The following is a 16,724-nucleotide window of genomic DNA, read 5'->3' on the forward strand; positions in this document are numbered from 1 at the left end:
TTTTTTCTAATCCCCTATACTTACCTTTCAATCGCCTTGTTCAAAAAATCCTCTCTAGTTATTATACTATAATCACTTTTTGTATTGTTTCGATGCAATATCAATAAAGTGCATTTAAGCCAGGCATTGTATATCAGGGTGCCCTGACCAGGTCTGCGGTACCTGACATATACATCACTGTGACCCCAAATTGTGACCTGTTTTGCTAATTACACCACTATGTTAGTTAAGGGATAACAACTTATAATGGGCCAAAGAGAATAATATATAATGCCCCATTAGTATTACAAGTAGAAGTATGTAGCAGGGAGATAAGGTCCATGATGCTCCAGGACCAGGTGACTTTTATTCACTGGTCAGCGTCCCTTGAAATAATAAAAAAAAAATCCCCCTTAATTTACCTTTTAATCGGCTTGTTCTGCTGTCCTCTTCTCTTCTTTTCTCCAATTCTGTGCTGCTGATTGTTCTTCTCGCGCGGGTGCCTCCTCTATGCTGCGCTCCGCAATGGATGTTGGGCGTGATGACATCACGCCCGAGATTCACTGCGAGCACCGCACGGAGGAGGAGACAAGGGAGGGAGCCGGAGTACCAGCTGACGTGACCGCGTGACCGCAAGGTAAGTATTTTCTTTTCTTTTTTTTGCAGGATTTTTTTTTTCCCCTAACAGTGCTGCCCCCTTGCCACAACCAAAACTCCTTCTGGGCCACATTTACAGGCGTGCTGGGCCGCATGCGGGCCGCGGGTTGGACAACCCTGGTCTACACCAATCCATCAGGTTCCCCTATACCGAGTAAGAGATTGTCTCCTGCCCAAATAGGCGTTGCTGGGGGCAAGAACCCCTTCTCCTTCTCCCCATACACACTACAAGAACAATTTATTCAACTGAATGGGAAGTTCATGAGGGAGGGCACTTAACAACCCAGTTGTTGGTGTTAACGAGGGAGGAGATCTCTGATCAGGACATTTACACATTATGGGACATGCCAAATTGATGGAGCACAGGTAAGCAACATTTAGTATTTTAGGTTCACTTAATTTCACAATTCAGAGTATTTTAACTATAGCTCTCTAAGCCTAATTATACACTGTTAAGTGTATGCCTGTGTTTATCCCTGCAACATTTAAACTAATTATATTTCTAACACTTAGGTTACCCCTGTTGTGCCTTTATCCAATGAATCCTGGTGTATGTCATTTGCTAAATACTTGGAGCTCCGGTTTTATGGCAACCAATATACTCGAAGAGCCAATGCTGAACCTTGCGGACATTCCATACATCACAACTACCACCAGTATTTCTCCTATAACCAGATGGTTGCTTCATTCAGGTAAGGATCCAGTTATTCATACTAGAAGTTTGTTGTTTATAAGATTGTGGGACTGGATTTGCCTTCATCAATATGTGATTTTTACACCGTTCTGTGACATGCAGAATAGTCATTATTGGAGCTGTGCTTCTTGCGGGACATTACAAATCATCTCTTGACTTTTCTGAGTAATTATTGGAGAAGCCACACATACTTGCAGGATTTGGATTCAGGACACTACATACAAACATATTAGTTTCATTTAGACTAATATGTTTAGCTTGATGCAAAATAATGATTGTGACATGGCACTTAATTAAAAATTATATATATGTTTTTGTAGGAGTGGCACAGTTTCTTTACATCTTTTACATACATCAGTCATTTCCTTATGGAAATGGCAGGCTTCTCTGAGGTCACTGGTTTGTCAGCAAGCATAACAATCTGAAAATAAATAATATATGAAGAGTGTGCCTGATAATGTAATATGTTACTAAAAAGACACCACCATGTGCAAAGAGATAAAGAGGTGGTGTATGAAATTCATAAAACTTTCCTCATAATCTTCTGCTCCATCTAAATTGAACCTCCCCTTTCTCTATGGTGGAGACCTGGTCATTACACACAGAGTAGATAATATTGCATGCATGGAAAGCATCTCCAACTAACGTTATTCCTATGGGGACATCCACCAGAAACATGGCTCCATATATTTTAAATGTGCATGCACAAAACCTTAATAACATTGCCAGAATACGCCCTTTTTTTTTTTTGCTCAGCATTCTTTCAAAACTCTTATCCGTTTTCATCTCCCGTCTTGACTATTGCAACCTCCTGCTATCTGGCATTTCTGACACCCAGTCCATCCTAAATGCTGCTGCCAGACTGATCTTCCTCTCTTACTACCCCACATTTGCTGCACCACTTTGTAAATCCCTACACTGGCTCCCTGTGTCCTCCAGAATCCAATTGAAGTTACTCACCCTTCCCTACAAAGCCCTCAAAAACACTCCCTGCATACATCTCAAATCTCATATCAAAATACTCTCCCTCCCACCCTTTTAGATCTATCTCTGACCTGCGCCTTGTCTCATCTCTGGTAACCACCTCTCCTTCTCACCTACAAAACTTCTCCCGTGTTGCTCCCCATTTATGGAATTCCCTACCACACTCAAGCAGACTTTCCCACAGCCTTCAAATCTTTAGATGCTCTTTGAAAACTCATCTCTTTTTTTTCTTTTAGAGGTGACTTTATCCCCGATGACATCTGTTCACACTAATGCACCCTCACAACTATTCCAATCTCCACTCTGAACCACACTTGCTCCTCTTGTTTAAGCTGTACCCTCTTCCACTTAGAATGTAAGCTCTCTAATGAGCAGGATCCTTCATACCCGTTTTCTTGTCTGTATTTATTTTGTCTACCTTGTATGTCCCTGGTCTATGTATGTACTTTTTCCCTGCTGTACAGCGCTGTTGAGCACTGTGGCGCCTTACAAATGTATGGTAATAATAATATGCATTTTGCATGTGCACCTTTCATTATATAATATTAATCTAGTCATAAACAATAGGAAGGCATATACAAGACGGCATCAATCTACTATGTATGATGTGTGTGTATATATATGTGTGTGTGTGTGTATTTGCATATCTGATCTTGGCGTGACCCACTGAACCATCCAATGGTGTTTAGAATATGTGAAACACATGCATCAGTGTTAGTGTGTAGAGCATGTACACATAAATAAAAAAAAAACTGGTATAGCCCTGTGTGTCAAATTTTCAAAAGAGCATGAACTGTGAAATATACTGCTAATCACCCTGAAGAAGTTGTCATAAGAGATGAATTGCATTTTGGCTTATTTTAGGACTACTGAATATATTATCTGGAACTGAAGGAGTCATCTATGATATAAGGAGATTGTACACTGTAAAACCTATAGATTTCAGATAAGCTATTTTACTTATGTTTAATTTAGTGTAATGTTTAAATATTTAATAAAACTCAGAACAATAGAGAGAGAAATTGCTATATAGTGCAAAAAGATCAGTGTGTAGTGTCCAAAACGCCACCAAAAAAGAAAGCAAGGGGAGGACCAAATTGATGGACCAGAAATATTGAGTTGGTTTATTCATTTGTAGTTGTTATAAAGGTCTTCTAAATTGAATGTAGATTTTTATTTGTTTAACATTGTTTTCTCCATTGTCTAGTTACTCCTCTATTAGACTTCTTGAAGTGTGTGTACCAATGCCTAAAATATATATCAAGCAGCACACCCCAGCAAAAGTGTCCATTTTGCAAGATTTAAAGGACTTCTCGCAGAAGTAGGTGTATTTGTTTACTTCAGAATTTAGCTACTTTATATATTGTGTATCACTCCATCTTCTATGTGTTTATGTATATGTGTGTATATAATTATAAGAATGTTGTGTGTGTGGGTGGTATCTCAAATGATGAGACTTTCTCTTCCTAAACTGGACATTGAAACTTACTTTTTCTCACTACTTCCATACAAAAACTCAAAAGTGAACAGGTTAACAAATAAAATCTCTAAAAATCAGGGTTTCCTGTTCTGTTTAGGATGCATGGTTATCTGTAAACTACATTTTGCTCTTTTGTTTTCTGTAATGTAAATTTTAAGGGATAAAAAAATATTCCTGGATTTTTCTGTGATGACGCAAGTAAGTTTGGTCACAGAGCTCATCATTCAGTGTGTTTCTTCAATTCCCATTAATCCCTTTAGCGACTTAGCGTATCTCAGATTTTTCCTGTCAGACTTGCTTAGCTATTAAAATCCTTTCACAATGCAAAAGCTTGAGACAGTGCGAGTGATGTGTGTGTTGAAATTTAGGACAAGATATGGCATCATTCTGAATGTTGCAAGATCTGAACTAAAACTATGACATTGATTTTAATCTGGATCCTGGGTTAAAAAGGTCAGGTTACCTCTTGCCGTTTTAAATTAATGCTTTTTGTTGGCATTGTGACTGTCTACTTTACAGTCTGTCAACATTCACAATGTCAATATCATTTTTTTTTTGAACACTTTATAAATAAAGGAAACAGATGAAAACGCAACCAATAAGCGATAACCGAAAACACTCAGATCAATTCCTTCAAAAAAACCAACAATTTTTTATATATATATATATATATATATATATATATATATATATATATATATATATATATATATATATATATATATATATAATTTTTTTTTATTTTATGAAAGGGAGAGTAAGGGGAAAAGGGGGCAGTGGGGGAGGGTGGGCAGAAAGGAGAGGGGGGTGGACAGGGGACAGGTGCAAAGCACTCAAGAAAACAAAATGCTAGGCACTGGGAGACAGGTCTATAGCGGTATGTACAAGAAACAAATATAACACATCTTGCCACATGTTTTCGAGACATATGGTGCCTAGTCTGGAGGGACCAGAGGCAACTCAGAGCCCGAACTATGATAGAAGTAAAGAGTGGGCGGGCAGAGGTGGGAAAGGAATTACGGCTTTCCCTAAGATACCAGGGGGCCCAGACAAGGTGAAACTTGTGGTCTTTGTCATGTAGGTAGTAAGTTATAGATTCCAGAGCTAATATTGTAAGCGAGTCAGGTTTTTTCCAATGGTTGGCTATTATGGATTTGGCGCTGCAAGGACATGAGAGATCAATTTATTAGAAGTAGCGATCTCTCTTCGGGCATAGGGTGAGAGAAGAGAAAGGTCATGGGGTCCTTGGATAATGGGCGTTCAGAGACGGAATTAAGAACAGAAAGGACCATATTCCAGAAGGGGACTGTGGGTGAATAGGTACACCATATGTGGAGAAGCGTACCTCTCTGACCATGGTTCTGCCAGCATCTCTGAATGGATGTAGTAAACACTTTGGAGAGTTTGTCAGGTGTATAATGCCATCTATAGTATAGTTTTTAGGCTATTTCTTTAATTTGCATGGAAATAGAGCTAGTGGCAATCCCCTCTCTATCCTCCTTCCGGGAAGTCTTATTGGGGAAGGGCTCAGGTTCCTTTCCCAATCCTGCTAATGACTGCCCTGGGAGTCAAAGGTAATCTCAATCTACAAGTTATAGAGAGAAGAGATTATACCCTTGGAGAGCGGGGATTTCATAGCTGTTCAAAAAAGGTAAGAGCCCATATGGTATCAGTCGAGGGAAAGGACATGAGAATATGACGTATATGGAAAAATTCAAAGAAAATGGGGTAGAAGCAAGTATATTTATGTTGAATGTTTGAAACAGGTAATATTAGAGGTCTGGTCATGGGCCACCCTGATCTTGGCTTGAATCCACTTTGTAAAGTGAGATGAGAAAAATTTGGGGTTGTTCCATAACAGCACCAAGGGGGAAATAGGGGAGGACAGTTAAAGTCTGGACCTGCAAAAGTCCAAAATAGATGAGCAAAATTTAAGGAAGGAGAGTGAGGTATCCATTGGTGGTTGGTCGGCACTGGGATGGCCCCCAAATTGAAGCCAAAAATGGACTCCAAAAAGTTGGTTTCCAAATCAGCCCAAGCAATGTTATGGTAAGGGACATAGGTGGCTACCAATTGCTTCAGGTGAGACTCAAAATAATAAAGCTTGAGATCTGTAAATCCCCACCTCTTGGATTCTGAGCTTCTTTAGGACCTCTAGGGAGAATCTTGGGAGTCTTACCGTTCCAGATGAATTTTTGAAAGGAGGATTGCAACTCTTTAATTAACAAATCTGGGACCTTAACTGGCAGAGACTGGAACAAGTAAAGTATAGGAATTGGGTTCATCTTAATAGCAATAATCCTTCCTAGCCACGTAATGATATATTCCCTCCAGATGAGGAGATCCCATTTGATTCTGGCAAGGATTCGGAGCAAATTCTTTGGGTACAGACGGTCATAGAGTAAATAAATATCCCAAGTTATTTAATCTTGTGCTTTTGCCAGTTTATCGCAAACACTGATTTGGATCCGTGCCTTCAGCAGGGAGGGATCATGTAGCAGCATGTCCTCACATTTAGAAAAGTTGATTTTATTGCCATAGAGTGCATCATATTCTTCCATAAGCTGATAAAGAGATGGCAGATAAGTCTGAGGGTGCGTAAGGGGCAAAAGAACCTCATTGGCAAATAAAAAGGATATTTTAAATTCACAAGGCTCCACCCCCAGTCCACGCACACAGTCATTCTGTCTAATAATTGCAGCCAGAGGCTTAATAAGCGGGCAAACACCAGGAGAGACAAAGGGCAACCCTTTCTGGTCTCATTGGAGAGCGAAATTGAGTCAGACAGAACCCTTGCGGAGGGGGATGCATATAGAGCGACAATGCCAGTCAAGGACTCTGCTGAAATACCATAGGCCTTCAAAGCATGAACACAAAGTTCCATGATATCCGGTCAAAAGTCTTTTCGGCATCTAGGGAAAGCATTATAGCTGTAATGCTGTAGAGCGCCTGCGGTTGATGATCTGTATGAGGTCTATTTTCAGTCAAATATTTTTTTTGATTTTCTCTTTTATTTTATTTTATTGGCCACTTAATATTTGTATAGCTATAAAAAGAACAAGGCCTATTTATTAAAAGGCAAAAATCCCTTTTCTCCAGCAAAAACAGGCCTTGCTATATATAACTCAAGGTGGTCATAACTGGCCATAGCAGTGGCGGTAAGATTTGCTGGGTCTCGAGGCTGTTGGGTTTTTTTGTTTTTGTTTTTTACAAATATTTATCTTTTCAAGTATGAGCTTTCACTGCACTTGCCTGATCCAGCTGTCTGGTCATGCATGCGCATATCTCTTCAGACTGGCCCAGTGACATGGTTAGATAACCCTTACTGCTCCAGGCCAGTATCGCCCAGCTGCCACAACGAGAATATAATAGTAGTTTACAGCGATAAGTGATTCTATCGCTGCAATATAAAATCAGTTTTGTTTGCTGACATCCATGGCCGGATTAAGGGAATGGAGGCCCCTGGGCTAAGGGGGCATCCATTCCCCCGTGAGGGCCCCCCCCTCCGTGATCCGAGCTGCCCACGCCCCCCCCCCCGGCACTTACCTCCTTTTCCGGCGCGCTGAACGCTCTTTACTGAGGAGATCTCGTGAGAGTGAGGCTCACGAGATCTCCTCAGTAAGGAGACTACAGCGCGCCGGAGAAGGACCGCAGTGAAAGTGCTCAGCAGCACTGATCGCGCCGGGGGCGCCCCCGACCAATCAATACTGCTGCTGAGCACTTTCAAGGGCCCCCAGGATGCCATAGGCCCTTGGGCTGTAGCCCAGTTAGCCCTATGGTTAATCCGGCCCTGCTGACATCCGACTACTAGAAAATTTAAAGAACACCTGAATCTAAGGTTTCATATGTGAAGGTAAAATGCATTCTTCAGTTTTACCATGTGTCACGAACAGCACTCACCTGAGTCTGCGTGACGCTTACGTGACACAGGGTCAACCACAAAGACAACCACCTGGTCTGTCTAAAATGATTAAATCCTTCCCTATCTATGCCACACACTAGCTTTGCGATACTAATTACCACCACCAAGGTTGTTTCGGATAAGAGCTGACACTCTTATTTAGGAAGCCTTCGGTTCTCCCTAGCATTAATCCAACACAATTTACTTTAATCAGAGTTCACTTAAACCACAAGGTTTGCACCGTTTCAATTAGGTAGCGTCTGGACCAAACTGTCGCGTGAATTCATAAGAACACAGATACTAGAACTTATTAAGTGTAATTTAATATGGAAAATACATCCACAATGCTTAAGATAAAAAGATAATAAAATGACATACAAATAGAGTGCAATTGTTTCTTATAAAATAAAAAGGATAAAACACAGAATTGATACCTCACTTAGAATCAAGTTTGTGGGGCCGGGAGGAGCAGGAAAAAATGGAACCTCTTCAATTAAACTCCCTCAGAAGAAGAACCCAGGGTTACATTTTCAATACAGTTTTAAAGTCAAGCTACAGGGCCCCCCAGCCCCCTTCCCTGTGAGGTCAGAACCAACAGGAGGGGAGAATGCAAATTAGGGTCTTATGACTTTGCTGTTTGAATACCTCTAAGTCAAGTTTTCTTTACACCGTCCTAACTTTTCAACAGTATGGTTTACGAACATGATTTTACCTTCACACAACAGGTCCTAAGTTTCCCTTCATCTGCATACCACACATGCCTCTGGTATGTATGATATTGGAGAAAATGATATGATCTTTTCCTGTGCCCTTATTCAGCTTGAATCTGTCATTAACATACAACCCAGTCTCTGCAGTCGGCCTGTCTGGGGCCTCCCAAACATGTGTGAGATTTCATTGTCTTGCAAGAGATCTCCTCAAAGGCATTCACATTTGCCATCCTGCCATAAATGGTATAAGGTGCTATCCTTATCTACCAGCCCCCCTGGGTGGTTTAACATCCACAAAACCCATTGATCTAACAGCTTCTAAGAGCACCAGGTCACACTATTTCTAGGAAGTAATACACAAACATATATTTGCAGATTTATGCCTAAACATTAGCTTGCACATGACACCTTCCCTTTTTAAGAGATGGCATGGGAATTGACTGACAGGTCATAGCCCAAGCCATCTCCCACAGATCCCACCTGGTTCAAATGGAATAGCTGTTAGCCGGGTCTCAATAGGTTCTCTGGGGAGAAGGGTTAAAAAGGGGTTACATATCTCAGACTGCTGGGAATTCTGGTCTGGCAATATCTGTGGGCTAACCTCTGTATTCTTAAAGGGTCCTATCCCTTGCGCTGCAGCTACTAGATCCAATGGCAAGTCCTTCTTCCCCTCATCTGGCAATCTACAGACTGTCAGGGCACACGCATCACTGTCATTAGGAGCCTTCAACAGATTATCATGAAAATTTCTCTCTATCATCCTGGCAGGGGGATCATACCACTGCTTCTGGCTTGTCTGGGCCTGCGTCATGTTCTCATGTACCAACCCTGTTGCAGTGTGCACTTTGTCTCTAATTCTCATGTCCTCTAAGTTAAAGCCTGAGGGAACAATGGCCTGGGATTCCTGACACTGCACTTCTAGGTGGGGACACACTATGCAATTCTTATCTTGGGGGCTACGGAACAGGATGCTCCCCTCCCTCTTGGACTCATCTATCTGGGGGTGTAGAGTAACAGGGAGTTTGGGCCCCTCATCTACCTCCTCTAAGCTGTTAGACGGCTGGCTAAGTGAGAGTGGGCTAGCCACTGACCCCCCTGTCTCTATAGAAAACTCAGATGAATGGTCAGAACTCAGATGTAGATCTGAGTGGTGAACATTCGAACTACAGGTCCCAGCAGCAAGGTAAGGATTGCTGTCACTCGCTATTTCCCGTTGGTCAGGACTAGGTGTCTCCCCCCCATGCTCACCAGCTCTGTGTGCAGCTGGTTTAGGCACAGAATATACATCTTCACTCTGCCCGCCCTCCCAGTTACCTTGTACAGCATCTTCTGGGCATATTACCTGGGTAGAAACATTGTCTTTCTCTAGCACAACAGAAGTAATCACATGGGCATCTGACCCATTTCTAGTAAGCATAATATTTACACCAGTATTAATGCCAATTTCTGCAATAACAATGTCCGCTGTCCCTATCCCATGACAAGATGTCAGTGTGAAGACAGGTTTGGATTCTAACACAATACTGTTATTGGCATTATCCTCATTATTCGCATTAGGTACAATAATACATTCTCTTTCCTTGTCACCTCCTGGTGCCTGGGAAAAAACATGGTTACTCTCAGCAGGTTCTGGTACTGTAACATGGGCGGCATTAAAATCATTACACACTTCAGGTATAATATGGCATTTCCGTTCCCTGTCACACCCTGCTGCCTGGGAACAAACGTTGGTATTCTTAGCTGATTCTAACACAGTGACATTAGCATCATTACCTACATAAGGTATAATAAGACATTCCCTGTCCCTGTCACATCCTGGTTTACACCTTTCAGGTGCAATTGAACAGACCTTTTCCTTGTCACCTCCTGCTACCTGGGAACAAACTTTGGTACTTTCAGTTGATTCTGACACAGTAACAGGGGTGGCATTGACATCGTCATTACAGACATACTGAGACAACATTCTTCCTAAATCTGTCCCCAGTAACACATCTATAGGCATATTATCCGAGACCCCGACATCCCTTATACCTCTTCCAGCACCCCAATCAAGGTAGACTTTGGCTACAGGTACAGTTAGGTGAATTCCACCAACCCCTTTCACAGAAATACATTTTCCTGGAATGAAGTCCTCTAACCCTATCAGTTCTGAATGAACTAATGTAACATCCGCACCAGTGTCTCTTAACCCCACAGTTACCTTGTCACCCACAGTGACTGTTTGTAGGTTGTCCTTCCGGCCCCCTTCTGGTCCCGCAACACACAGGACAGCTGGTGAAGATTGCAGGGAAGGTACCCCCCCAGCGGAGGGTGAACTGGTCTTCTCTGGACAAGCGGTACTAATGTGCCCCACCTGGTTGCACACAAAACACCTGCGGGTGTCTCCCACAGCAGGCTTTACCCCAACCCTCCCAAAAGATGAAGAAACAGTGGGTGATGGCGTTGAGGGGGGTGGCGTTGATCCTCCTGGCCGGCCCCCTTTCCAGGCCGACTGCCCTGGCACAAAAGTTCCTCTTTTAGCTGCAGGTGCCCGGGTGACAGTGTACTTGTCAGCCAGTCTAGCTGCTTCCGCAGATGATGTAGGGTCACGATCCACTACCCATTCCTTCACATCAGCTGGGCACAAAGTCAGAAACTGCTCCTGGATCATCAAATCTTGCAGAGCATCAAAGGTGGTGATCTGTAGCCCTCCAACCCACTGTTTGAAGGAAGCACACAGCTGGGCCACAAGTCCTGAATATGTGTCAGAGGCACTGCGTTTTAAATCTCTGAATTTCTGCCTATGCGCCTCTGGGGTGATGTTAAAACGTTGCAACAGGGCACTTTTGATTGCCTCATAATTTCCGTCCATCTCAGGTGGAAGATCTGCAAAGGCCTCTAATGCTTTACCTCGCAAACCAGGGGTTAGATATTGTGCCCACTGATCTTTGGCCAGTCCATACTGTCGGCAAGTCTTTTCAAACCCTCGCAAAAAAGCATCTACATCCCCGTCTTTTTCCAATACAGGGAAATTCTCAGGACGGGGTCTGCTAATACCAGTGTCTTTGGCTTCTAGCTGGCGTTTGAGCTTGGCAAGCTCCAGCTCATATCTCCTATCCGCCTCTCGCTCAGCAGATTCTCTTTCTGCCTGTCGCTCTGCTTGGCGCTCCGCTGCCTCCATAGCAGCGCGCCTCTCTGCTGCCTCCATAGCAGCGCGCCTCTCTGCTGCCTCCATAGCAGCGTGTCTCTCTCTCTCCTGACGGTCAGCAGCTTCCTTCTCCTGGAACTGCTGTATAAGTTGCATTTTAGTTGTAATGTCCGCTGGGCCCAAATATTTCAGGGCGGTTTGCATATAAACGTCCATAGCAGTGTCCACACATGAACCATTAGAATCATCCGAAATTAACCGTCCCTGGTTTTGAGGAATATCCACAGTCAGGTCCGCTCCTGAGTCCTGGCTATGCTCTTCCTCGGACACAACTGTGAGTTGATGTTCATCCCTCTGTACAAGAGCTTCAATCAATTGCTCCTTACTTTTGCCACTGGTGGGAATTACTGCATCCTCACAATCTGAAATCAGCGCCTCCTTTGTCAAACGTTTATATGCAGCAGCCATTTCCTCAGTTTAATGCCAAATAAAAAAAGATAAGAAAAAAAAAGAGAAGGGGAGGGAAAGAAACAATTGCTGTATGTCTTATAATGTTTTAAGCATTGAGTTTAGTCTCTGGTGAATTAGTCTGTATTTCCTCTCTCAGGGATCACACAACCCTAATTCACTTAAGTTCTTAAAAAAAATAATTAAAAATATATCCCACAAGCTTGCCACCAATTTGTCACGAACAGCACTCACCTGAGTCTGCGTGACGCTTACGTGACACAGGGTCAACCACAAAGACAACCACCTGGTCTGTCTAAAATGATTAAATCCTTCCCTATCTATGCCACACACTAGCTTTGCGATACTAATTACCACCACCAAGGTTGTTTCGGATAAGAGCTGACACTCTTATTTAGGAAGCCTTCGGTTCTCCCTAGCATTAATCCAACACAATTTACTTTAATCAGAGTTCACTTAAACCACAAGGTTTGCACCGTTTCAATTAGGTAGCGTCTGGACCAAACTGTCGCGTGAATTCATAAGAACACAGAGACTAGAACTTATTAAGTGTAATTTAATATGGAAAATACATCCACAATGCTTAAGATAAAAAGATAATAAAATGACATACAAATAGAGTGCAATTGTTTCTTATAAAATAAAAAGGATAAAACACAGAATTGATACCTCACTTAGAATCAAGTTTGTGGGGCCGGGAGGAGCAGGAAAAAATGGAACCTCTTCAATTAAACTCCCTCAGAAGAAGAACCCAGGGTTACATTTTCAATACAGTTTTAAAGTCAAGCTACAGGGCCCCCCAGCCCCCTTCCCTGTGAGGTCAGAACCAACAGGAGGGGAGAATGCAAATTAGGGTCTTATGACTTTGCTGTTTGAATACCTCTAAGTCAAGTTTTCTTTACACCGTCCTAACTTTTCAACAGTATGGTTTACGAACATGATTTTACCTTCACACAACAGGTCCTAAGTTTCCCTTCATCTGCATACCACACATGCCTCTGGTATGTATGATATTGGAGAAAATGATATGATCTTTTCCTGTGCCCTTATTCAGCTTGAATCTGTCATTAACATACAACCCAGTCTCTGCAGTCGGCCTGTCTGGGGCCTCCCAAACATGTGTGAGATTTCATTGTCTTGCAAGAGATCTCCTCAAAGGCATTCACATTTGCCATCCTGCCATAAATGGTATAAGGTGCTATCCTTATCTACCAGCCCCCCTGGGTGGTTTAACATCCACAAAACCCATTGATCTAACAGCTTCTAAGAGCACCAGGTCACACTATTTCTAGGAAGTAATACACAAACATATATTTGCAGATTTATGCCTAAACATTAGCTTGCACATGACACCATGACTTTCCTAAAAAGCAGAGTGTAATAGATTTCCCTGATTCCCACCTCCCCCACACAATAAAGTCGCAAAAAAACTAAAGCAAATCACATGTCTTGTAGTTATTCACTAAATCGCTAAAAAAAGAGATCACTCAGTGTGTGTCTCCCAGCAGAAGCCAGTCAGTGTAAGTAACTGCTTGGGATTGACAAACAAATGAAAGGGGAGATCCATGGGATTTCCTGTTTTGATCATTTCTGGCGGCTGCACTAGTGGGCATATGTGGTGTTTTTTATTGGTACTCCCCACACCCTCTCCCATGTGGACTATGGCTGTTCAAGGCTGAAAATAATGTTGTCATTATGTTTATATAATAAAGTGGTAAGTCTGGGTTTAGGAAGAGTTTTATTCAATTAAAATTAATTTTAAAATTGCATATGTGCTTACTTATTTTTTTCCTTTTGGTATATTGGATAGATGCCTTGGAGACCTGTGTCCCCTATAATGGGACCACTGGGGTATCAAGTTTGCCAAACTTGTACATTACCCTGCTGCCTAGATGTGTTGGGAAGAGTCCCAGCACTTTTCAGTGCAAGGCTTGTTGTCTCTGGGGGATACACCCTATTTTTTGTAGCTCTGTCTCCCATAGAAACACCAGCTTGGGACTGTTTTTCACTATGGCATTGAACCTTATTCTCATGGTATCCCTGTTATAACGAAAATCAGCTGGATTTGGTGGGTGGCGAGAGGGCAAATTGCATAATACAATCTGTACAATGTATTCCTGTACTGGGAAATGGCAAAGTGTCACTCAGATTTAGGTTTTCATTGAGAAGCTCTGAAGCTCTGCCTTCCAAAGATGGTAACGGTCCGCAAAGTGAAACAGCAGACTGCATGCTGAACATATTTATACACTATGGCAGTTTATGGTGAGTTATAGTCTACTATAGATTCTCATCAAATTGTAATTTGTTTTTTATGGACACATTTAAATGAATTGCCCTTTTAACACAGAGGCTGTTGTTCACATTGTCTATTTTTTTTCCTAATTTTCGGCAGAGTGACTCAGGTATATTTAGCGGTGGATGACCGGCTCACATCCCTAAAGACAGATACGTTTAACAAAACAAGAGAGGAAAAGATGGAAGATCTGTTTGCCAAGAAAGAGGTAATAAAATAACTGAAGAAAATTATTTTATTGTTTTATATTGGACTATTAAGTCAGAAATGCAGGATTTGTAGAATATAAAGGGATATTGTTAAAATATAATTAGAACATACTTGCCAACTTTTCCTCGTTGGCTTCAGGGAGATCTCGGGGGAGGTGGGCGGGGTTTGAGGAATCACATCATTTTGGCCCCGCACCCTAAAAGATTGTCACAATTTTGGCCAATTACAGCAGGGGGCAGGGCTAAGATGACACAACATTTGCATAATTAAGCCCCACCCCCTGCCACTTATCTATTGCGTAGGCGAGAACTGGGAGGTTGCCCTGCTCTCCCGGGAGGTCTCCCAGAAATGCGGGAGTCTCCCGGACATTCCCGGGAGAGTAGGCAACTATGTGTTAAAGAAAAGCAACTAATGAATCTCTAGAGACTGAAGTGTCTTTTACATTTCTGTCTCCATTACTGAAGTCATATTGTCTTATCTGTCAGTCTTTGATTAAATCTTGGTCTCCATGAAAATGTCCACCTCCATAGGCATCAATACATGGACATAGGACACAATTTCTGAACTGTGTCATCATGCCACATATGGCGAAGCCAACCACGTCTTGTACTGGCTCAGCATCAGGTAGGATGCCAGACTCTTCAGAGAGTGAGGGAGATCACCCCTATTTCAGAGAGTCTCCCTGACATTCCAGAAGAGTTGGCAAGTATGAATTAGAATATTAAGGGTATGGTACTACCAATCTTAATGTAATTTACTGTAATATTGCACTGCTGCTTTCTTATTATAAAAATAATAAAAACCCTCAATCATGTATGTAATCAGAAGATGAATGTCTAGTGCAGTAAGTGAAAACTCCTTTGATCAGACTGTAATAGGCCGCCAGTATATACCTCCCAGCATGCCTGTCCCGGCAGTGGGACGGGGTGTGGACACGCCCCCGAGGGCTTCCCATTAGATACCTCCCTTCCCCCAACATTCCCACCTGCATGAATAAAATGTCCCCAGGTGGGAAAGCGGAATATCACAACTGCCGCACTGAAATCCGGACAGTTGGGTGGTATGCATCAGCTCTGTGTGTATTGAAGTGATCAAAGTTTGAATAATGCTAAACACCAAGGCTGGTACACAGCAAACAGCATCATCCCTGAAAACTTACAGCGTTGGCAGAGAACTGCACTGATCACATTTGTAATAACTTGTGTATTGTTGAAATATGTTTTACAACATTATTTTATATACTGTAAGGGGTGCATCTGTTTTTATCCTTGGGCCTAATTTTATTTGTAAGTGTTACCTGTATGATAAGCATTAGGTGGACATGTCCTCTTTTGTTTAACATTTTTCTAATTAAATGGTATATCAAAAAACAGATATATAACCTGGTAACAATTTAGCTACAGTACATAAATCTATTTAATCTGTCACTTTAACTATATGTAAATTAGACAGATATTCTACAAGTGGCCCCTGCTACAGTAGACTTAGGTATTGAAAGGAAAGGATAATTGGTAGATTAATATTAATGTTAATTTTTGAAAACTTGACTCCTAGAGATGCTTAAGTATTCACTATGCAAACTGGTTCAGCAATTTGCTTAATTGCATCCTTGTAGAGCTTTAATCTTGGTGATGGCAGGCGGCTTGAATCACTATTATGTGACGCGGAATTCATTAATACTGCTTATGCTCGTCTCTCCTCCAGTAATTTGATTTGTTTATTTTATAAGATGGAGGAGGTTGACTTTCGGAACTGGATTGAAAAACTTCAGGCCAGGATGCTCTCCTCAAACATGGATACTTCTCAGCAACTTCAGTCTGTCTTTGAATCAATAATAGTCAAGAAGCAATCCTTATGTGAAATGCTGCAAGGCTGGAACAACAGGTTAATGCAGTCAGATTGTTATTACAAAGCTTGCATTAATTAATTTGTAATTATTGACTCTATGTAGTACAGTTGAAAAGCAGTTAAACCTCTTTATATTCCGATCAATATATGTGTTGTCTAGCAGTAAAGGTATTAAGAGCAGGTAAATGGCTCTTTACGTCCAGAAAAATAGAAAGCGCTTCACTTTTGTCTAATTTCTTAAAATTTAGTCTTGTTGTCCGTCTTGGAGCTTTGTGTAAATGTTTCCATTTTCAACTACTACTGTTTTCTTGCAAATGTCAAAACCGTTTTAAGAGCATGGATACCAGAGATTTTATTTTTCAATACAATGTAG

At 41.8% G+C, this 16,724-nt stretch overlaps 1 protein-coding gene across 3 annotated transcripts in view; it reads left to right on the forward strand.

Annotated features, from left to right (window-relative positions):
- The window catches only part of PIKFYVE (phosphoinositide kinase, FYVE-type zinc finger containing), a 153,398-nt gene that overhangs the window by 76,739 nt on the left and 59,935 nt on the right, over positions 1-16,724 (forward strand). For all 3 annotated transcript variants that reach the window (XM_075180242.1, XM_075180243.1, XM_075180245.1), the window contains 4 exons: positions 1,150-1,328; positions 3,522-3,635; positions 14,393-14,501; positions 16,233-16,387. In XM_075180242.1, the coding sequence (XP_075036343.1) occupies positions 1,150-1,328; positions 3,522-3,635; positions 14,393-14,501; positions 16,233-16,387 (557 nt within the window). The remainder of the gene's footprint in view (positions 1-1,149; positions 1,329-3,521; positions 3,636-14,392; positions 14,502-16,232; positions 16,388-16,724) is intronic.

This window comes from Mixophyes fleayi, chromosome 7 (genome assembly GCF_038048845.1).
Source record: "Mixophyes fleayi isolate aMixFle1 chromosome 7, aMixFle1.hap1, whole genome shotgun sequence".
Lineage (NCBI taxonomy): Eukaryota > Metazoa > Chordata > Amphibia > Anura > Limnodynastidae > Mixophyes > Mixophyes fleayi.